The 24,986-nt window shown below is 37.4% G+C and overlaps 1 protein-coding gene across 4 annotated transcripts in view; it reads left to right on the top strand.

Moving 5' to 3' along the window:
* Nucleotides 1-24,986, top strand: part of UBR2 (ubiquitin protein ligase E3 component n-recognin 2) — a 116,914-nt gene that overhangs the window by 11,566 nt on the left and 80,362 nt on the right. For all 4 annotated transcript variants that reach the window (XM_060021815.1, XM_060021814.1, XM_060021813.1 and 1 more), the window contains exon 3: nt 23,996-24,074. In XM_060021815.1, the coding sequence (XP_059877798.1) occupies nt 23,996-24,074 (79 nt within the window). The remainder of the gene's footprint in view (nt 1-23,995; nt 24,075-24,986) is intronic.

The following is a 24,986-nucleotide window of genomic DNA, read 5'->3' as shown; positions in this document are numbered from 1 at the left end:
GCCATTTATGCAGGGAATTTCCTTTTAGTTGGGAATGTTAGTTAGAAATCATGATGTGGGTGCTATATGTACTTACTGCTACTAGGTTGAGTTATTTATTTTTTTTTTTTTGATTTCTTGTTGAGAATTAAGTATACAAGGGTAGAAGATGGAGAGGAAAGTGCTCTGTCTCCCTTTATGACTATCTACTCCTGTTTCTCAGAACTAATCATTGTTAACATACTTTTATATGTCCTTCCAGAAATTTTCTATGCATGTACATGCCCACATATGGGGCTATCTTAAACATACACATACGCAGACATACATAGAAAAGGGAATACGTTAGCTATACTGGGCTAAATTTTCCTTTCTCTATTTAACAAAATCTTGACATTGACATCTGTCCATATCAGCTGATATAGCTAGGTAATATTCCATTGTTTGGATATACTATTGATAGAGTCATTTTTTTTCTTAAGACTTTTTCCCATACAACTTAAATTTAATAAGCTTAATTTTGGTTAAGACCTCCGGGTGTCTATGGTAATCTTTCTTTATCAGCATGGTTAGAATACTGATAGAGATCTTTTTATATATTGAAAGGCTGTTAGATCTAGTTTTTTGTCTATACAGAAACCTCTTTGAGTCCTTTATTGGTGTTTGGAGCAGTAGATCTAGTTCAGCCTCATGATTTACAGATGAGAAAACTGAGATCCAATTGTTGTAGTACCATCCTTTGTAGCAAAAAGATCCAGTTCCAAAGAAGGCATTTGTATGTCATGTCTTTTAATCGTCAATCTGGAATGTTGCCTCGGTTTTTCTTTGACTTTCATGATCTTGACATTTTGAAGATTACAGGCCATTTATTTTGTAAATGTACATCAATTTGGGTTTGTCTGATACTCTTCATGATTAGAGTCAGGTTGCCTCTTTCACAGAAATATTGCAGAAATCACGTGTTCTCATTGTATCCTATCTAGTAGCATATGATTTTGATTTGGTTCAATAACTCTTTAAGTTTGATCACTTGATTAAGCGGATTTCTGCAAGGCTTCTCCACTGTAAAGTTACTCTTTTTCCCTCTTTAATCAGTAAGTATTTGGTGGGGAGATACTTTGAGACTATTAAATATCCTGTTTCTTATCAATGTTCAGTTTTTTAATTTATTTATATCAGTATATGTTCATGGAGCTCCATTATTCTTGTGGTCAAAATTGTTCTAGATTTGACCAGTGGGAGACCCTTCAAGATGTCTTTGTTGTTTTTCATGTCCCCATCATTCTCTGAGCACTTCCTTTTTCTTTCTGACACAAGATATTTTGGACACATCTTGGGCTTTTCCCTACCCCAGCCCTGAAATGAACCATTTCTCTAAGGAGCCTAGTTCTTTTTTAGTAGAGACTAATGTTCAGAAATAAGATACTAAGTGTGCCTGTTGCCATTGGTATGTCACTAATCCCAGGCTCTGTCAGTGGATCTATGTATCTGTAGGTCTCTCTAGTTCCAGTCCAACACCACAGGATTCTTTCTTGTTTTCTTCCTTTGCATATTTTAACTCCCTTCTCTGCTGATGTCATATGTGTCTATGTGTGGGGTCCATCCCAGGGGAGAACAGGTTGGTGCAGGTTTGAATGCTTTGTAGGAAGGCCTTGATTAAATTGACAGAGTTCTGAGAGCTTCCATTACTAGAAGAAGAAGTAGGAAGAATTGTGTTTTCAGCAGTGTTCATGGAATAGGCTTTTGGGAGTTTGGAGGAGTGGAGGTGGGATGATGGGAGGAGGAGTATATCTATTCCCTCAATGAAAGTGGTGCACTGAAAAGCTGTTTGCCTGTACTTGAAGATTAAGTGTGCCTGAAGGATTTGTGGATGAAACCAAGTCAGGGATGATCTCAGCAGAGTTTTCCTGTATGTGCATGGTGGAGTTTGGACTTGGATGTGTCAGTCTGGAGTTTCTTTGAGATATAAAATCATTTCACTAGAGCATGGAGGTATAGGTTAATCCATTCATACCTGTCCTGGGACTCTAACTGTATATTTAGAGGATGTATAGAATTAATGAAAAGGAAGGCACCTTGGGTAAGGGGATTGCCTCATGGTTTGAGGAGAGAACTTTCATTTTCATGACATCATCTAAAGGGTCACAAGGATACATTTATTAAGGATAGGCAACACCAAGAACAGCATTGGCCACTGCTTTTTAAAAATTGACTTGAAAAACTAATATAATAGGCAAAACATGTATTTTGTTGTGTCTCTCAAGAGGTACAAAAGTATATGCCATGAAAGATACCCTCTCCCACTCATCCCTTAATTTCCCTGTTCCCTTATCCAGAGGTGACCACTGTTACTACTTTCTTGGGTATTCATCTAGATATCATATGAATATCTAGATCCAAACATTTATACTTTTTTCAATAAATGCTAGCATACCACATAAACTGTTTTCATCTTGCTTATTTCATTTAAAATTTGTCCGTCAGATTGTTAAATAACATATATAGAGAGAGCTGACTTTGTCTTATCTTTTTAATGGCTGGTTATTATTCTCTTGTATGGATGTTCTGTTCTTTACCTACTTGTCTTCTATTAGTAGACATTTAGGTTGTTTCTGGGACTATAAATAATACTGCATTATTATACTTTGTGTCTTTGTGCACGTGTAGAAGTATATACACAGGATACATTCCTAGAAGTAGAATTTTGGGGTGGAAGGATGCATGCATTTATTTCCTTTTAACAGCCGGTAGCAAAAACTTACAAATGAAAAGGAGATATAATACGCTAGTTGGAGGAGGAAAGGCAGAGTGGAAAACAAACAACAGAAACTGCTATAGTTATGATGGAAGAGATTGGAAAATGTCTTTCAGCCAGCCTTATGAGGGGAAGAAACCAGGGAGCAGAGGATAGGCTGTGGCAGCCAGAAAGAAGAGGCAGATTGGCCAATTCCCTGAACTACTGAAGAAAGAAAGCAGTATCTGGGGACCTGCACTTGGACAGACAAGTAGCCTGGAATGGGGGAGAGGGATATAATATATGACGGCCCCACTAGGACTCAAGTTTGAACCAGACTCTTAGAGGATATTTCTAAACTTTGTTGTGGCTTGAAGTTGGCCGACTCCAGGTTAAGGGCCCAGACTTCCACAAGACTGTCTAAAATACAGCTGCAAGTTTGGGGAACCCCAGAGCCATCCTCAGTTCTCATCAGCTGGCTACAAATTTCAGGCATCTCCATAGACTACTTGAGGTTGCATAATTCACTAGAACAACTCACAACTCAGGAAAATGCTGCACTTATGATTAAAGTTTTATCATAGCAAAAAGACACAAATCAGAACCAGCCAAAGGGCAAGATTTGCAAGTGCTAAGTTTTTGTTGTTCTCAGTGACATGTTATTATCCTCCTGGCACATTAATGCTTGACAACACACAGAGTATTGCCAACCAGGGAAGCTCACCCAAGCTTAGGTGTCCAGAGTTTTTATTGGGTTTCATTATATAGGCATGATTAATTGAATCATTGCCCTCATGGCTCAATATCCAGCTCCACTTCCCTTCCCAGAGGTGGGGCTAATATTATGTGCCTGAAAACCCCAGCCCTTTAATTACGTGGTTGATTTTTCTGATATGGCCAACCTCCACTCTGTTATCTCATTAGTATAAACTTTCAGATATGTGGGGGACGGGTGGGAGCATGACTAGCAAAGACACTGCTATCACATGGGAAATTTCGAGGATTTACAGGTTACCTCCTAGGAACCCTAGACAAAGGTCAGCCAAATTCTTTATCACACAGTTGTTGAGAAGGTAAATGAGGTCCTTTGTGTAGTGCTTTCCACAGTACTTGGTACATAGTAAACTCTTAGTAAATGGCCATGCTGGGGTCCTGAGGATGAATGTCTTATGTTAAAAGTAGGTGTTCCCGTGAAACCCAGGACCCTGATAAAATGACAATGGAGTCTATTACTTGGAAAGATGAAATATGGTTGTTGGAATTCTGGGAGAGTTTGTAAACTGACCCTTCAGGATAAAGGTGACTTATGTCTATAGGGTGGAAGTCTTCTTTAGCCAGAAAAAATGATATTCAGGAGTCTTTTATGTTTAGTACTTAGAAAAGGAGTCTGTGAAGGGAATTAGGTTAATTTTTCTGTTATTTGTTCATTGTTTCTAAAATTGTGTAGGTCCCAAATTATCTCTCTGAAGCCTCTGTGGTGTCAGAAAAAGCTGTGTTTTCAGGCAGTGGGCTAATGTTTATATTTGTCTGTACTTAGTTCTCTATTAGGAAAAATGTAATCAAACCTGTCACTTGTTATTTCTTTCTAAATAGAGGTGGTTGTTTTTTTGTGGTTTTTTTAACATCTTTATTGGAGTATAATTGCTTTACAATGGTGTTAGTTTCTGCTTTATAAAAAAGTGAATCAGCTATACATATACATATATCCCCATATCTCCTCCGTCTTGCCTCTCCCTCCCACCCTCCCTATCCCACCCCTCTAGGTGATCACAAAGCACTGAGCTGATCTCCCTGTGCTATGCAGCTGCTTCCCACTAGCTATCTGTTTTATATTTGGTAGTGTATATATGTCCATGCCACTCTCTCACTTCGTCCCAGCTTACCCTTGCCTCTCCCCACGTCCTCAAGTCCATTCTCTACGTCTGCGTCTTTATCACCCTGTGAGGTGATTGTTATTAGGGGCAGTCATCTTAGTGTTGATGTTGATCATAGCTATGTATATTTTGACATCTCATAACCATTAAGAAAAATAAAATACTAGTAAAATATGAAATCATACTTTGGTGTATGGTTTACATTTTAACTTAAACTAAGCTAGATTTAGTTCCATTGTTTTTGTTGTATAGTTAAATTAAAAACATTCTTTTTTAACATTTAAAAACTTACTGCATGAATGTTATAGATTACCAGAATTTGGGGTTGGGAGTTACGCTGCCACCAGTTAGGAATATTCTTAGCATATGTTTCCAGATAGTACTTTATGATGCTTTATTATAAACTTTATTAAACAGTTTTGCTTGTTTAACTTTTTTTAACTCCAATTCTGTCAATAATGATGGATAAGGTTATGCTAAAAATAACAAACAACCCTACAATCTCAGAGACTTTAAATATCCAAAATACATTTATTATTCAGACTGTGTGACCAATTCAGATCAGTGGGGGTGATGAGTGGAGGGTTCTACTCTAGGTAGTTACTTCATACCATGTAACATCTCCATAAACTTAATGTTTTTAGGGTTCACCACAGCAAGGGAAGAGGAGGGTCTTGCACAGCAGATAAATTGCTCTGGCTCAGAAATGATGACCATGCCTACATCCCTTTAGCTAGAACTAGTTAGAAGGCCTCTGTCCAACTGCAAAACAGGGCAGGGAAGTGTAATTCTCCTATGTCTGTAAGAGATACAAACTTGGAAGTGGATGAACATTAGAAGTGTTTTCAGTGATCTTCAGGGTTTGGGGGTTATTTTTCCTCCCTCACAGAGTTGTTAGGATAAAATGAGATAATGTGTATAAAAGCACTTGGGGAACTATAAGGAATTTTTTTTTTTTTTCCCCCCAGTACGCGGGCCTCTCACTGTTGTGGCCTCTCCCGTTGCGGAGCACAGGCTCCGGACGCCCATGGCTCACGGGCCCAGCCGCTCCACGGCATGTGGGATCTTCCCGGACCGGGATACGAACCCGTGTCCCCTGCATCGGCAGGCGAACTCTCAACCACTGCGCCACCAGGGAAGCCCTATAAGGAATTTTTGTATGTAAGATTTTTTAAGCGCAATACTCAGTCTTAAAATACATTACTGAGCCATGAGTAATAAATACCTTAAGCAGAGGGATAGAGATGGTTTCATTCCTTTTCTGTTTGGAAATATAAAGCTCTAATATGGAAGAACCACTTATTTCTAGTAAGAAGAGTTGTTTGTTAGTTTCTTGCTTTTTAGAAAACTTGAACACTTGATCTCTTTTTAGGAGAGTTCTATTTTAAGACTGGTTTTTTTTTTTGGCTGCATTGGGTCTTCATTGCTGCATGCGGGCTTTCTCTAGTTGCGGCGAGCAGGGGCTACTCTTCGTTGTGGTGCACGGGCTTCTCATTGAGGTGGCTTCTCGTTGCAGAGCACAGGCTCTAGGTGCGCGGGCTTCAGTAGTTGCAGCATGTGGGCTCAGTAGTTGTGGCTCGCGGGCTCTAGAGCGCAGGCTCAGTTGTGGCACACAGGCTTAGCTGCTCTGTGGCATGTGGGATCTTCCCGGACCAGGGCTCGAACCCATGTCCCCTGCATTGGCAGGTGGATTCTTAACCACTGCGCCACCAGGGAAGTTCCTAAGACTGTTTCTTTTTAACATGAATGGTCCAGAGATTGAAATGAATGCTGTGTTAGTTTAAAAAATATTGGTTACCTCTAATTATGGATGTGACACATGAATGAAATTATACTGTATGTATTGTAAATGTGTCTTTTTTTCATGAAACAATTTGTCTTAGAGATCTTTCCCAGTCAGTATATATAAATCTCCATCATTCTTTTAACTGCTGTGTTTCCATAGTAAGGACAGGCCATGATTTATTTGATTGCCCTGTTTATTAATGAAATTAGAAATCGGTATATTTTAGGATTTTTTTTTTTTCTGTAGCAAACTGCACCACAAAGAATATTGTGTACCTATTTGTATACTTCTCTTTTTATACCCATTTCAGTATTTTCCAAGGGAGATACCTAGAAATAAAATTTCAATGCTGTATATTATCACTGTGGCCTTCAATATATTGGAATTTCCCTTGTCTACCTTGCTGTCTCCAACCTAGGAAAATAACAGGGAGTGGGAAGTTGATATCTCCTGGATAGGTTGGATTCCTGTGGTTGTCTAAAATGAATCTTGTATTCTTGGTTTCGATATTTGTGATCATTTTTATTTATTTATTTTTTATGCACCAGTTTGGTGCAAGATCGAACACAGGAGTATGTGGGGTATAATATCAACTTTACACGTATGCCTTTGTCCAGATGTTAGGAAATAATAGAGGTATGAATAGATTACTGGTAATCCTTTTGGGTAAGGAGACTTGGATTTATATCAACAAAATTTTCCTATTGATACGCTATTTGAGTTCTTTATTTTTTAGGGGAAAATTTATATATTTCAAAAGGCACAAATCTTAATTGTACATTTTTGACAATAGTTAACCTCATGTAACTCATATCCTCCCAAGATAGAGAACATTTTCATCTAACTAGAGATTTCCTTAACAGCTCCAGCCCTTAGGTAACCACTATTCTGATATTTTCACCTTAGATTAGTTTTGTCCATTCTAGAACTTCATCAAAATGAAATCATACTGTTTGGTGCCTGGCTTCTTTTACTCAGCATAATATATATCTGATTCATTCATGATCCTATGATTATTAGAGATTGTTTCCATTTTTATTGCTGAGTAGTTGTCCATTGTATGAGTGTATTGTAATTGCCCATAATCCATTGTACTACTGATGAACATTTGAGTTGTTTCAGTTTGAGGGTATCATAAATAAGGCTTCTATGACTTCTTTTTTATCAGCTCATTCTACTTTTTGGTAGATACTTTAAATATTTAGAGCTAAGGAAAATGGTTTATTTCATGAATCATATCAGCTTATGCCAACATTATATTAAATGCAACATATTAAAGTATTAGGCATTATTATTTTGTACTCGGCTATAAATCTGTGTGTTTAAAATACCAAATAAGGGAATTCCCTGGCGGTCCAGTGGTTGGGACTCCTCACTTCCACCTCAGGGGTCATAGGTTTGGTCCCTGGTTGGGGAACTAGATCCCACATGTTCCACGGCGCAGCCAAACAAAAGATAAGATAAAATACCAGATAATAAATCTTGCACTATTAAAAATCTTCAGCTTTTTATGAAACATTTTAGGAATATTAAGACACCAATTAAAATAGGCTTTCCTAAACTGTTATCTAAGAGAAGGCACCCTTAGCTGGCTACAACCATTTGCAAAACAAGTCTTTTTGTGGACATATATTTAAATATTCATGGATAAATCTCCAGGAGTAGAATTGCTGTGTCAAGGGTCAGGTATATTTGAACTTGACAAGAAACTGCCAAAACTTTTTCTAAAATTTTTTTTTGTTCCCACCAGTAATGTTCCACTTGCTCCATATTCTCACCAACATTTGATGTTGTCAGGCTTTTAAATTTTAGCTGTTCTATATAGTGATATCTCAATTTAATTTATCTTATCTTAATTTAATTTAAAATATCTCAGTTTAATTTTCTCTAATGACTAATGATGTTGGTGCAATTTTGCATGTGTTCATTGCCCATTTACCTAATGAAGTTTTTGTTCAAGTCTTTTGTCTGTTTTTTATTGGCTTCTGTATATTTTTTATTACTGAGTTTTGGAGTTCTTTATATGTTCTGTTTCTTTGTGTTTGTGGTGTTTTTTTTCCGTCTGTGCTGTGCAGCTTATGGGATTTAGTTCCCCAACCAGGGATTGAATCCGGGGCTTCGGCAGTGAGAGAGCAGAGCCCTCACCACTGGACTGCCGGGAATTCTCTGGAGTTCTTTATGTGTTCTGGATACGAGTCCTTTGTCAGACATGTTTTGTGAATATTTTCTCCCAGTCTGTGACTTGCCTATATGGTGTCTTTTTTTTGGCTGCACTGTGTCTTCGTTGCTGTTCGCAGGCTTTCTCTAGTTGCGGCAAGTGGGGGTACTCTTTGTTGTGGTGCGGTGGCTTCTCTTGTTGCAGAGCACGGGCTCTAGGCGTGCGGGCTTCAGTAGCTGTGGCACGCGGGCTCAGTAGTTGTGGTGCACGGGCTTAGTTGTTCCATGATATGTGGGATCTTCCCGAACCAGGGATCGAACCCATGTTCCCTGCATTGGCAGGCGGATTCTTAACTACTGGGCCACCAGGGAAGTCCCTGTACGGTGTCTTCTGATGGCAGGGGTTTTAAATTTTGATGGAGTTTAACTTACCAACTTAAATTTTATGATTGTTTCCTGTGTTAAAGAAATGTCTGCCTTCTCCCAGGTGGCAAGGACATTCTCTCGGTTTTCTTCTATAAACTTTGAAATTTTAGATTTTATTTGTGGGTCTGTGATCTGTCTCAAAACTAATTTTTTTTTTGTATGGCTTGAGGTGTAGGGGTTGAGTTTCATTTACTTACTACATGTGGGGATCCAGTTGTTCTAGCACTGTTTATTCTTTTGCCCATTGAATTGCTTTGGTACCTTATCAAAAACCATTTGCCCATATGAGTGTGGGTGTATTTCAGAACACTCTAATCAATTCCATTCATTGATATGGCTATTCGTATGCCAATAACCACATTAACTTGATTACTGTAACTTTGTAGTAAACTTTGAGTTGATTCCATTTTTGTTCCTTTAAAGTTTCATTTGTCTGTTTCAGATCCTTTGCATTTTATAAATTTTAGAATTAGCTTGTCAATGTTTATTTTTAAGAAAGACTGCTGAGATTATGATCAGGATTGCATTGAATCTATAGATCAATTTGGGAAGAATTGACGTTTTAACAATATTGAGTTTTCCAATCCATTAACATCTTATGTCTCTCCATTTATTGAGGTCTTCTTTAATCTCTTAACCATGTTTTATGTTTTTATGTAGAATTTATACATACCTATAAGTATTTTATAATGGTATTCTTTTTTCTTAGTTTTAGTTTCTTAGTTTTTTTTTTTTTTTTTGGTGGTACGCGGGCCTCTCACTGCTGTGGCCTCTCCCATTGCGGAGCACAGGCTCCAGACGCGCAGGCCCAGCCGCTCCGCGGCATGTGGGATCTTCCCGGACCGGGGCACGAACCCGTGTCCCCTGCATCGGCAGGCGGACTCTCAACCACTGCGCCACCAGGGAAGCCCCTAGTTTCTTAGTTTTAATTTCAGTTTTCTTCTGTGAATATAAAGAAATACAGTTGGGTTCTAATATTGATCTTGTGTCCTGTGACGTTGCTAAATTCGCTTAGTAGTTCTAGTAGTTTTTGTTATCTTCTGGGTTTTGTTCCTTAGGATTTTTGCATAATTGTGTCCTCTCTGAATGGACAGTTTTATTTGTTCCTTTACAGTCTTTCTGCCTTTTATTTTTTTGTGCCTTATTGCACTGGCGAAAGTAGGACATCCTTGCCTTGGATGGGAGGTATTCAGTCTTTTACTGTTAAATATGATATTAGGTATAGTTTTCTGATATACATACACCCTTTATCTCATTGAGGACTTTCCCTTCTATTCCTAGTTTGCTGAGTGGTGTTTTTGTTTGGTTGTTTTTTGTTTTTTTATAAATGACTGAATGTTGTCAGGTGCTTTTATTACATCTATTGAGATTGTCATAATTTTCCTTTTTTATTCCATTAATGATTGCCTTGACTGATATTTTTCCAAATGGTTTTCATTACTGAGATAAACTCTACTTGATTATCATGTATTGTAACTTTTATATATTGCTGGATTCAGTTTGCTAGTGTTATTAAGGTGTTTTTGTGTCTGTACATTTCATGGATTACAGACACAAAAAAACCTTAATATAACACTGTCACTTATAGCATAAACCTGTCAGAACAGCAAGTGCAGAGATGGGGCAAGCTTTCAGGTTGCTTGATTCAGTGGCTCAATCATATCATTCAGGGCTCAGCTTCCTTCTCCCTGTCCTCTGCCATTCTTTTTTTAAAAAAAATATTTTAGGGGCTTCCCTGGTGGCGCAGTGGTTGAGAGTCTGCCTGCCGATGCAGGGGACACTGGTTCATGCCTCGGTCCGGGAGGATCCCACATGCCGTGGAGCGGCTGGGCCTGTGAGCCATGGCCGCTGAGCCTGCGCGTCCAGAGCTTGTGCTCCGCAACGGGAGAGGCCACAGCAGTGAGAGGCCCACCTACCACAAAAAAATATATATATTTTTTAATTTCATTGGAGTATAGTTGATTTACAATGATGTGTTAGTTTCAGGTGTACAGCAAAGTGATTCAGTTATACATACACATACATTTTTTAGATTCTTTTTTCATATAGGTTATCACAGAATATTGAGTAGAGTTCCCTGTGCTATATAGTAGGTCCTTGTTGGTTATCTGTCCTTTATATAGTAGTGTGTGTATGTTCATTCCAAGCTCCTGATTTATCACTACCACCCCCACACACGTTTCCCCTTTGGTAACCGTAAGTTTGTTTTGGATATCTGTAAGGCTGTTTCTGTATTGTAAATAAGTTCATTTGTATGTTTTTTAAAAATTAAAAAAGAAAATAATAATATAAACCTGCACTTTCTTGTAATGTCTTCATCTGGTTTTGGTAGAGCAGAGTTATGCTGGCCTTATAAAATGAATTGAGAAGTATTCCTTTTTCCTATATTTTTGAAGAATTTGTATAAAATTGGTATGAGTTCTTCCTTCAGCATTTGAAGAATTTTCCAGTAAAACAAACCACTAAGGCCTGGTATTTTCTTCAGAGGAAGTTTTTGATAAATTTCTTTGATGCTTACTAGAGTTATTTAGAGCTTCATTTCATCTTGTGCAATTTTGGTACACTGTACTTTTCAGGAAATATGTTTCATTGTATAATGTCAAATTTATTGACATAGAGCTCTGCATATTTCCTTATGCTGTTGATATCTGTGGTATCTGTAGTGAGGTCCCCTCTTCCATTCTGATATTAGTAATTTGTGTTTTCTGTCTTTGAAAAGATTAATAAAACTGATTAAAGAATCAGTTTTTGGCTTTGTTAGTTTTCTTTTTTATCTGTTTTGTTTTTTTGATTTCTACTTTTATTCTTCTTTCTACTTAACTTTTGATTTAATGTGCTCATATTTTATTCTTTAATCCGTGGGTTATTTAGAAGCGCATTGTTTAATTTTCATATATTTGAGACTTTCCTAGATATATTGTAACTGGTTTCTAACACAATTAAAGTTTTGTAAGTTTGCAATCTTTAAATTTATTGAGACTTGTTTTATGACTTAGCAACATGGTCAGTCTTGTACATTCCATATGCACTTGAAAAGAAGGTGTATTTTGCAGTTGCTGGATGAGTAATCTATAAATGTCAATTAGGACAAGGTGGTTGATTGTGCCATTCAGGTCTTCTATACTTACTGATTTTTATGACTAGTTCTTTCAGTTACTGAAAAAGGGGTATGAAAATCTCCAAATGTGATTGTGGATTTGTTTACTTCTTTTAGTTCTATCAGTTTATGTTTCATGTATCTAAAAGCTCTTTTATTAACCACATACATAGATATTTATAATTGCTATATACTGATATATTTTATCATTATGAAATATCAGTGACCTTTATTAATTCTTGTACTTAGTCCTTGTCTTAAGGTCTATTTTATCAGATGTTGATATAGGCACTCCTTTCATAACATATCAGTGTTATATATACTTTTTACCTTTTTCAGTGGTTGCCCTAGAATTTGTGATATATTACAACTAACCCAAGTCCACTTTGCCTGAGAAAGTTTTCCTTTCACCTTCACTTTTGAAGAATAATTTTGTAGGTACAGAATTCTAGGTTGGTAGGCATTTTTTCTTTCAACACTTGAAATATTTCACTCTGCTTTCCTGTTGCTTGCATGGTTTCTGAGGAAAAGTCAGATGTAATTCTTATCTTTGCTCTTCTGTAGGTAAGTTGTTTTTCTTTTCCGGCTTCTTTCAGGATTTTTTCTTTATCTTTGATTTTCTGTAGTTTGAAAATGATATGCCTAGGTACAAGGTTTTTTGGTGTTTATCCCACTTGATGTTCTTTGAACTTCCTGGATTTATGGTTTGGTGCCTGCTATTCATTTAGGGAAATTCTCAATAAATATTGTTTTCAATATTCTGTTCCTTTCTCTCGTTCCTCTCTTTTTTGTATTCCTATTACACATATGTTAAACCTTTTGTAGGTGTCCCATAGTTCGTGGCCATTCTGTTGTGTTTTCCTTCCAGTCTTTTTTCTCTTTGCTTTTCAGCCTTAGAGCTTTCTTTTTTCCCCCAAGACGTATATTTAAAGGTTTGGTTTTTTTTAACTTTTTATTTTATACTTGAGTATAGCAGATTAACAATGTTGTGATTGTTTCAGGTGCACAGCAAAGGGAATCAGCCATACATGTACATGTATCCATTCTCCCCCAAATTCCCCTCCCATACATGAGCCTTAGAGCTTTCTGTTGAGACATCCTTAAGCGCAGAGATTCTTTCCTCGGCTGTATCCAATCTACCAATAAGTCCATCAAAGTCTGTCTTCATTTCTGTTTCAGTGTTTTTTGATCTCTGGCATTTCTTTTTGGTTCTTTCTTAGGATTTCAATCTCTGTTTATATTGCCCATCTGTTCTTGCAGGCTGTCTACTGTATCCATTAGAGCCGTTAGCATATTAATCATAATTGTTTTTAATTCCAGGTCTGGTAATTCCAATATCTGAGTCTGATTTTGATGCTTGCTCTGTCTCTTCAAACTGTATTTTTTCGTCTTTTAGTGTGTCTTATAATTTTTTCTTGATCGCTAGACATGTGATATACTGGGTAAAAGGGATCTTGTAAATAGTCCAAACATAGAGAACAGACTTGTGGTTGCCAAGGGAGAGGGGGGTGTCAGGGGGGAAGTGTTGGGAGTTTGGGCTTAGCAGATGCAATCCTATTGTATATAGGATGGATAAACAACAGGGTACATTATAGCACAGGGAACTATATTCAATATCCTGTGATAAACCATAATGAAAAAGAATATATATATATGTATAACTGAGTCACTTTGCTGTACAGCAGAAATTAACACAACACTGTAAATCAACTATACTTCAATAAAATTTAAAAAAAACAAAAAGCATCTGCTAGAAAATGTGTTACAGGAAAAAAAATAACGTGGTGGTAATGGGTCAGGGAGTAGAAGCATTCCATAGTCGTGTGATTAAGTCTCAGTCTTTTAGTGTGCCTGTACCTCTGAGCTGTGAACTTCACATGTGTTTCTCAATGCCCCTGCATTCCCCCTTTAGTTGGGATAGGATGGCTAGAGTGGGCTGGAATTGGGTATTTCCCTTCTTTCAGGTCAGTTTGACTGATAATACCCCAGCAGGTTAGGCTCTGATTAAATAGTTTCTTCTGCAGGCAGACTTTGTTAAGAATAGAATGCTCTGGAATATTTCAAAGTGGTTCCTTTTACCCATCTTCTGCTGGAAGCACGAGAGAATTTTTCTCTGATATTCACTGTGAGAACCTAATAGAACTCCAGGAAATTAAAGTCACTAAAGTATGGGACCCCCAATGACCAGGTCGCTGGAAATTTTTTTTTTTTTATGGCTGTGTTGAGTCTTCATTGCGGTGCACAAGCTTCTCATTGCGGTGGCTTCTCTTGTTGCGGAGCGCGGGCTCTAGGCATGCGGGCTTCAGTAGTTGTGGCACGCGGACTTCAGTAGTTGTGGCTCACGGGCTTCAGTAGTTGTGGCTCACGGGCTCTAGAGCTCAGGCTCAGTAGTTGTGGTGCACGGGCTTAGTTGCTCCACGACATGTGGGATCTTCCCAGACCAGGATCGAACCCGTGTCCCCTGCATTGGCAGGTGGATTCTTAACCACTGAGCCACCAGGGGAGTCCCCCTGGAATTTTTAATTTTTCAAACTTGATCACACTGAGCCTTCAACAGTTGGTTAATTACAGTTCATGTTTCCCTACCTCAGCACTGGTTCCTGTGGAGGTTTGTGCTAGTGGCTTTCTGCTCTCATAAGTTGTTATTCTCTGTGTTCACCTGTTGGTCTCTCCAATTTTGGGGTTAGCAGTTTGCCCTATGACTTCACTTGTCTTACTTGTCTAAGAAGAGTTGTTGATATTTCAGTTTGTTCAGCTTTTTACTGTTGTTAGGACAGAGTGGCGACCTCCAAACTTCTTACATGCTGGGCTGGAAACTGCAAGTCTGTGCTCATTTTTTTAAAGCATATTTTCCTGAATATAGAATTTTGGGTTGATACTTTCTTTTCCTTTTCAGTGTTTTAAAGATCCTGATCCACTCCTGACCTCTATGGTTTCTGATGATAAGTCAGCTTTTATTAGCATATCTATATTCCCTTATGTGAAATGTGTTGGCTTTCTCTAGCTGCCTTCAAGTGTTTTACTTTATCTTTGAATTTTAACAGTTTGATTATGATACGCCTAGCTATATGTTCTTTGTATTTATCTTCTTGAGGCTCCTTGAGTTTCTTGGATCTGTAAGTTGATGTCTTTAACCAAATTTGGGAAATTTAGGTTACTGTATCTTCAGATATATTTTCTGCCTTGTTTTTGCCGCTCTTGGGACTCCAGTTACAGTATAATTGAGGGACTGTAATTAGTACAGCAGTGCATATGTATAACCTATCAATATAAATTTATTAATATAAATATATATGTAATATGAGTATATTTACATATAGATAGATGGTGTGTGCTCTAAACATTCTAATAAAAGGGATCCATGATCAAGAGAGTTTGGAGATGGGTGCTTTCACCAACCCCAAACTTACCTTTAATATAATGGCATTTAACGACTGGTACAGTAACTATGCACATTTGTCTTTTCTGTTAAATGATGGGCTCCTAGAGGACAAGTCACTTGCTTTACTTTTCTTAATAATTATATAAAAATATAAAGACAATGGTTCTCAGATTTTTAAAAATCCAAAAATGTTATCTGTGAGAGGCAAAGTAAAACAGAAAGGCGCTAAAAATAGGAATAGAAACAGTGGAGAAAAATATACCAGGCAAAAAGTATGATACAAAAGAAAGCTAAAGGGCTTCCCTAGTGGCGCAGTGGTTGAGGGTCTGCCTGCCAATGCAGGGGGCGCGGGTTCGTGCCCCGGTCCGGGAGGATCCCACGTGCCGCGGAGCGGCTGGGCCCGTGAGCCATGGCCGCTGGGCCTGCGCGTCCGGAGCCTGTGCTCCGCAACGGGAGAGGCCACAACAGTGAGAGGCCCGCATACCACAAAAAAAGAAAGAAAGAAAGCTAAAGTAGCAGTTTCCATATTTGACAAATTTAATATTTATGGTAGAAAACGTAAGGGACACAGAAAGACAGCCCAATTAAAAAATGGGCAAAGGATTTGAATAGACATTTCTCTAAATGCTCTGGTTGGTTATAGTTGCACAACCTTGTAAATATATTAAGAACCACTAAGTTGTATACTTTAAGAAGGCGAATTTTATAATACGTGAATTATATCTCAATTGTAAATAAGTGATCTGGGGCTTCCCTGGTGGCGCAGTGGTTGAGAGTCCGCCTGCCGATGCAGAGGACATGGATTTGTGCCCCAGTCCGGGAAGATCCCACATGCCGCGGAGCGGGCCCGTGAGCCATGGCCGCTGAGCCTGCGTGTCCGGAGCCTGTGCTCCACAACAGGAGAGGCCACAACAGTGAGAGGCCCGCGTACCGCAAAAATAAATAAATAAATAAAATAAAATAAAATAAAAAAGTGACCTGTATATTTTGTCTTAAAGACCAAACCTCACTTAATTCTCAAGGCTTAGAGCCATGCAGATTGTTCTCCCACTATATTTATTGCAAAAAGAATTAGAAACAAATAACAAAAGAGTAGGTTAAACAAAGTTTGAGAACTAACATTGCTAACATTAAGTAAAAGAAAATCACTGAAAGTACTGAGGAAATTTAGAAACAGAACTGAATATAAGATTACATGTTGAAATTTGGGGGGCATAGCTAAAGTAGTATTTAGAAGGAAATGTATAACTTTAAAATGTTTGCCCAAAAAAAGAAAGGTTAAAAATAAACTATACAAACATACATTTCCTGGCTGTGTCTGCCTAGAAAAGGGCCTAGAAACAATGAAACTACCATAGCAGTGAGCATACCTGGTACCCAAATACTGGTTTCTAAATACCATTGTCCAATAAAAAGAATCAGAGTTCCATGGAGGAATGATTGATTCCAGGGCTGGGACAAGGAAGATAAAAAATAAGCCTGGAACATGTTATGTTGCCAGAGGTAAGAAAGTCCTCAAAAAGGAACAGGGCCTGTTGGAAGGGCATGGGGACCAAACTGAAAGAGTTCCCAATGGCCATAGCTAAAACAATTTGGGTAATGAAATAAGTAATGATAGTATTAAATTATAACCCATAGAATAAAATAAATATCCATGAGTCCATACTCTTTGAGTAAATAAGCGGGAGAGAAGGGATGTTTTCAGTAGTTTTCCTGTATTGAAGAGTTACAGTTAATAAATAAAACAGAAAATCATCATTAGGCAAGTAACACAGTAATAATTGTAGTCTAGATCCATTGATAGATGCTAAAGCTAGTGGATGAAATTTTGAGGAGAAATAGGAGGATGTTTGCATAGTCACAGAGTATCTCCCCAAATATATTTAATTACAAAAGGAACAATAACAACTTTACAGTGAAGAAATCTGGCAGACACCATCTTAATGAAGTGAGCAAAGGTAACATCACCAGTAATAAAGCATATCAAATCAACACGTGCCCCATGTTATGATGCACTGAGAAAGACACAGCATCATTCCTCTGGTGTTTTTGCCAAAAATGCATAACTCAGTCTAATCATGAAAACATCACAAATGCAAATTGTGGAACATCTGCAAAATAACTAACCAGTACTCTTAAAAAGGGTTATGGTCTCAAAGTCAAGAAAAGACTGGGGAACTGTCAATCTTTTGGAGATTAGAGGAGATTAAGGAGAAATTACATTTAATGTAATGTGGGAGCCTATGTTGGATCCAGAAAAGAAAAAAAGGACCTTAGTGGGAAAACCAATGATATTTGAATAAGGTCTGTAGTTAATAATATTGTACCAATGTTTTTGGTACAATTTCCTTGTCCAATTTCCTTGTACTATGGTTAACATTAAGGAAAGCTTGGTAAGGGTGTAAAGGAACTCTACTATTTTTGCAATTTTTCTATAAATAAAATTATTTCAAAGACAAAAAAGAAAAATAAGGTAAACATTGAGTTCAGGAAGTTTGTAGAAATAGAACAATTGAGCACACTCAAAGGAAAAAGAAGAAAGGAAATAAAAAGATCAGAAAATGAAGCAAAAGTAAAAAGTTGAGATACTTACTCTCTGGAATTATTAAGGTAGTCTTCTGAGAAGACTGAGTAAGAAAAGAGAAGATACACATATATAAAATTCAGAATGAAGATTGAGACGTACACTCACTGCATTCCTTTTAGTGATGTCATTTCTTGCCGAAGCTGGGCCCTCTCTGTTGTTGTGATTAAAAAGCAAATACCTATGGAATAAGAAATGAGGGTGGCAGTATCCAGTCTGATTCTAAGATTTGAGAAATTGTGCAGTGCCTAACAGGTACTAAGTTCTTTGAGTCTAACTGTTTGATAAATAGAATGATTAGGTGTTTCATTTGGTCTAGTGATACCCTGAAAGAAACTGTTGAGACACTAAAGATGCCATGAACTAAGAAAGTTTGACAACCTCTGAAATATGAGAATTATGAATAAGTAAATGCTAAAAAGAAATTGAAAATGTAGATGAAATGGATAGATTTGTAGGAAAATGATAGGCAACTTGAATATAGTATGAAAACATTGGAATGGTAATCAAAGATCTTCCCTCCCAAAAATCACATACCTGGATGTCTGTGTATGGGTAAGTTCTATCAAATTTTGAAGGAACAGTTAATTCCTTTCTTAAACAAGTTACTGCAGAAACGAGGGAAAGAGTGAAAACTGCCTAACTCTTTATGCAGCTACTTAATAAGCTTGATTTGAAACCCTGATAAATTCAAGAGGAGATATTATAAAGCCATTTCCCTTATTAATGTAGATGAAAGGGATCCTAAATAAAATATTAGCTATCTGAATCCAAGAATATACTAAAAGAGTAATGCATCATGATCAAATGGAATTTAGTTTAACAATCCAAAGGTAGTTCATCTTTAAAACAATTATTGATGTAATTCACCATTTTAATAGTTGAGAAAAGAAAAATGTTTTTCTGATTTGATTCAGAAAAGCATTTCATGTATTTCAATTATTGTTTGTGATTTAATTCTTAGCAAACGAAGAATATATAAGGGAACTTTATTGAGTATTTGTATATTAGATTTTTAAAGTTTTTTATTATAGACAGTTTCAAACATAATAAAGGTAGGGTGAGTGGTACAATAGACGTGACAGGTAATCATTGCTCAGCTTCAGCAATTATCAATATATGGCAACTCTTTTTAATCTATATACACACACATACACTCTCATACACTTTTTTCCTGCCCTGCTAGATTATTTGGAAGCATATTCCAGACAACATGCTCTTTTTAATCAATACTGAGTATGTATCTTTTTTCTCTATAACCATTAATATCCTAAAATAATTAACACTAATTCCTTAATATTATCTGCTGTCTAGCAGAGTTGAAATTGTCCTGATTGACTCATAACTGTGAATTTAGAGTTCACACATTGCATTTGGCTGTTATTCTTCGTTTTTTCTTTTAAACTATAATAGCTCTTTTACCTCTTTCCTTCCTTCTTTTTTCCATTATGTTACTAAGAAACCAGGTCATTTGTTCTATGGAATTTTCCACATTCTAGATTTGGCTGATTGTGGCCCCATGGTGTTGCTTAAATGTTTCTTTTTTCCCTGTCTTTCCTCGAAACAGGTAGTTAGGCTTGATTAACTTCTATTATTGGGGGGGGTGGATAATAATTTCATAATTATTGATGCATAACTTTTTTTTAACGAACTTTATTATTATTATTATTTTTTTTTTTGCAGTACGCGGGCCTCTCACTGTTGTGGCCTCTCCCGTTGCGGAGCACAGGCTCCAGATGCGCAGGCTCAGCGGCCATGGCTCACGGGCCTAGCCGCTCTGCGGCATGTGGGATCTTCCCGGACCGGGGCACGAACCCGTGTCCCCTGCATCAGCAGGCTGACTCTCAACCACTGCGCCACCAGGGAAGCCCAACTTTATTATTTTTATTTATTTTTGGCGGCATTCAGTCTTCGTTGCTGCGCGGGCTTTTTCTAGTTGGCAGGGAACAGGGGCCACTCTTCGTTGTGGTGCACGGGCTTCTCTTTACGGTGGCTTCTCTTGTTGTGGAGCACAGGCTCTAGGCACGCGGGCTTCAGTAGTTGTGGCATGTGGGCTCAGTAGTTGTGGCTCAAGGTCTCTAGAGCACAGGCTCAGTAGTTGTGGCGCACGGGCTTAGTTGCTCCACGGCATGTGGGATCTTCCCGGACCAGGGCTCGAACCTGTGTCCCCTGCATTGGCAGGTAGATTCTTAACCACTACGCCACCAAGGAAGCCTGATGCATAACTTCTTAATATCAGGAAGTATATGATGCTTGGCTGCTTTTGTTAAAATTGATCAGTGGGTTTAGGCACCTAGCACAAGTAACCATCGTGAAGGTCTCCAGCAGCCTCTTATTTATTGATGTTTTTTGCCGCGCCCTGTGGCATGTGGGATCTTAGTTCCCCAACCAGGGATTTAACCTGTGCCCCCTGCGTTGGAAGCACGGAGTCTTAACCACTGCCAGGGAAGTCCCTCCATCAGCCTTTTTGCCTAATGTTTTAGCAGTCACTGATGCTTGCTGCCTGGATCGTTATTCATTAGGGGGTAGCAAAATGTTGCTACTCTAATTTATCATCTCTTCTTTGTTTATGAGCTAGTCTTTTATGAAAGAAACAGTCCTCATCGATCCTTCGATAACCCTGAGGCACAGTTTATATAGGAAAGACAAGATAAATGCTTGATTCTTTCTAGAAGAGCACTTTCTTAGTAAACCTACAATGAACATAATACTTAGATGTGTTTACTTTAATACCTAAAGTAAGAAAAGGATGCCTACTATTACTGCTTTTGTTTAACATATTACTAGAAGTCCTTGTCAACAGTATAAGGGAAGAAGAATAACTATTGTAAGGAAAAAGATAAAATTGTCATTATGTACAGACTATACACATTTACTTCAGGGGAATAAAACAGAATCAGCAAACTATTAAAACTGCCTTGAGTTCATCAAGGGTCTTAAAAATCAATACTATTTCTTTTCATCATCCTTAACCAGCTAGAAAATGAAATTTTTAAAAAATGTGTATCATTAAAACAACAAAACCTAGAAAGTACCTAGATATTAGTCTAATCAAGAATACACAGAACTCATTAAGAAAAATTTTAAACTTCAATAAAAGATATAGGAAATAATCATGGACATGATAATTTACTCTTATCAATAAATTCCAAATAATCTCTGTCAAAATTTTAGCTGGGTATTTTCGAGGAACTCTGTAAACTTATTGTGTAGAAGAATAAATAATAATTTATGAATAGTTAAATCAACCTTTAAAAAAGGAGAATAATGGGGAATTTACCCTATCAGATATTAAGATATATCAATACTACAAAAAGCCATAGTAATACCATGTGGAATAGTATAAGAACAAACAAATAGATCACTCTTAGAGAGCTTAGATAATAGACCCAAGGATATATGGGAAACTTAATATGTTATATAGGTGACAGCACAATCAATAGGTAAAAGTTACGTTGTTTAGTAAATGGTTTTAGAAAAAGCAGCTCATTATATATGGAGAAGTAAAACAGTATCTCTATCCTGTGTCATATGCAAAGGTAGATTCCAGATGGATTAAACACCTAAATGGGGAAGGTAAAACCAAAAAGTTTAATAGAAGAAAATTATTTTCTTTAAAAACATATATATTTTTGTGACCTAGGGTTGGGGAAGGGACTTCTAAAACCTCAAAGCACAAACGAATTTTTGTGTAAATTTAATTGCATCAAAATAGGGAGCTCTATTTAACAAAGGACCCCATGGGCAAAACTAATATACATGTGACAAATGGGAGACAATATTTGCAATGTTTAAATTGCCAAGTGATTAATGTCCTCTATACTAGATTATATAGGAAACTCCTGCAAATAAACAAGATAAAGAAAGCAATCCCAGCAGAAAAATGGGCAAAGGATATAAACAGGCAGTTTATAGAAAAGGAAATCCTCAAAGCAGTAAGCATATGAAGAGTTGCTCAAATGTATTAGCAGTCAGGAAAATACAAATTAAAACAGTAAGATAGGGGCTTCCCTGGTGGCTCAGTGGTTAAGAATCCTCCTGCCAATGCAGGGGACACGGGTTCGAGCCCTGGCCCAGGAAGATCCCACATGCTGCGGAGCAACGAAACCCATGTGCCACAACTGCTGAGCCTGTGCTCTAGAGCCCGCAAGCCACAACTACTGAGCCTGTGTGCCACAACTACTGAAGCCCGCACACCTAGAGCCTGTGCTCTGCAACAAGAGAAGCCACTGCAATGAGAAGCACATGCACTGCAACGAAGAGTAGCCCCCGCTCGCTGCAACTAGAGAAAGCCCACGTGCAGCAATGAGGACCCAATGCAGCCAAAAAAAAAAACAAAAAAAGACAGTAAGATATTTCATATATGTTAAGCTGGCACATATTAGCAAACGAGATAAAAACCAAATGCTGATGAAGATGCAGGTTATAAAAACTCTTACAAAAAAAAAAAAACTCTTACACACTGCTGGGGCACATGTAGCCACTCTGGACAGTAGCATGGCACTCAGAATTAAAACTCTATATGTATATGACCCAGCAATTCTGCTCTTGCATTTATATGCCGAAGAAAATCTCAGTCAGATCCATAAGAAAACATTTACAGGGATATTCATTGCAGCATTATTTGGTAGAAAGGCATCAGAGGTAATCCAGGTGTCCGGTGCAGGGATAGTAGAGAGAAAAAATGTTTTGGATACATGCCATGGCATATTATATACCAGTCAGAAACAGCAAATCAAATGTACACATACAAAATGAATGAATTATGTTACAGAATTGAAAAAGAACAGAATGAGATATAACACAGTAAGATTTGCACACATCAAAAATACATGCACTCGGGGCTTCCCTGGTGGCACAGTGGTTGATAGTCCACCTGCCGATGCAGGGGACACGGGTTCATGCCCCGGTCCGGGAAGATCCCACATGCCGCGGAGCGGCTGGGCCCGTGAGACATGGCCGCTGAGCCTGCGCGTCCAGAGCCTGTGCTCTGCAGTGGGAGAGGCCACAGCAGTGGGAGGCCCGCGTACCACAAAAAAAAAATACATGCACTCAGTAAACAATAAGGATTTACTGTATAGCCCAGGAAACTATATTCAGCATCTTGTAATAACCTATAATGGAAAAGAATCTGAAATATATATATATACACACACACATATACATATCCAAATCACTCTGCTGTACACGTGAAACTAATAAAATATTGTAAATCAACTACAATTTTAAAAATAAATTTTTTTTAAATACATGCATTCAAAACATTTTGCAAGAACACATACAAATTAAAGGGCACACAATAGGCATAGTAGGGTGGTTGCCTATGAGGATACAGAAACAAGGATAAGGGGAAATTTAAAGATTTTCGTGACACCCCATCTCATTTCATAGAATCATAGAAATTATTTAAGATATGATCTATAAATGTATCTAAATGGCAGTATGATAAAAGCAAATGAAATGATCGAAGGCACCACTGTCAACCCCTTCACTTTGTGGAACTCCTACTCCCCCATCAGGATGTCTTATGAACCATAGGTTTGTGTGACCATCAGATATACAGACGGAGTGTGGAGACCCATGTCAGCTTGTATATTGAACACTTAATACGTTATTACCATTTAAATTAGTTAAAATATCTTAAGAATTTATAATATTTAAAATCTATTCCATATACATCTGTATGTTTTAATATAAAATAGAATTTCCCCAAATCTTTAGGGAAAATTGCCATTCTAGTAATATGTGCCTTCTAAGACCCCCTAGTGCACATCCAGTATGAGAAGCAGGTTCTTAAGCTGACTGCATTGATCAAAGATCTGATAGATCTTTGGGAAAAATAATTTCTTTTCTTCTAACACTAAGGCATTTCACTATTCTGGCTCTTCCAAGATGGATTCCAGTTTGAAATATTATGTGGTAAAATATACAGTTATTTTATGACACTCTGATTTTTTTTTTTCTTTAACTTTACAGAGACTGTGCAGTTGATCCAACTTGTGTTTTATGCATGGAGTGCTTTTTGGGAAGTATTCACAGAGACCATCGATATAGGGTTAGTAATATCCAGATAATAACCACACCTAGTATTGAATTTTATACTCAATACCTTTTCTTCTCAAAATTCCAAGATTTAACACAGAAACAGGGGAGAGTGGTTTAAGAAATGTGTTACTCAAATACCATTAAACATATGATGGCAGTGTAGAGATGAATTATGAATCCAGATTTCATGGAACACATGGTTTAAGATTAAAAGACTATAGATAACAGCTCTTTCAGTATTGGTTTTCAACTAGTTTGTTTTGTTATTTTTTTAATGTTTATTATCTTTATAATTCTAGGTTTATAAAGCAAGTTGTCAAAAATTAGAGGATAAAGGTGAGAGTTAAAATGCAAGAGGGAGGTTCTGAAGGGAGATGAGTGAGCAATGAAGTAAAAGTGACAGGATTATACCATTAAGAAATGGTTCTATCTATTGGTCAGCTTCTACAGAATTGTCATTTCTTAATATTAAAGAGGCATCTACTACAATGTAGAAAAGGGCCAACTTCAGAACATAAGACTAATCAATTTTTTTTAACTGCTATAACGCAATCAGTACTTTTCCAAAAATCAAGTATGTTTGCTTTTAAGTCAGAGATACAAAATACATAGGCAGATTATTGCTAAGCCTGTCCTGGTTCCTCTAGTGGAAGCTGAAGACAGAGCTATGAACATTCAAAAATTTAGGGAACTGTTAGTAGCTGGAACTTTTCACCCTAATCTCAAATAAAAATAGAGAAGAAATACTATAGTCTTACTAATTCAAGACTTTTGATTCAGGACTTTTCCTCCTGTTTGTTTTTATTTACTCTACCCGAGTATTGTTAACAGTGAACTAAAACAGCTGCAAAATTGAATTCATATTTTTATATGTTCTTTTTTTTTTTGCGGTACACGGGCCTTGCACTGTTGTGGCCTCTCC

This window comes from Delphinus delphis, chromosome 10, assembly GCF_949987515.2.
Source record: "Delphinus delphis chromosome 10, mDelDel1.2, whole genome shotgun sequence".
Lineage (NCBI taxonomy): Eukaryota > Metazoa > Chordata > Mammalia > Artiodactyla > Delphinidae > Delphinus > Delphinus delphis.
This window is presented reverse-complemented; position numbering and strand designations above follow the sequence as displayed.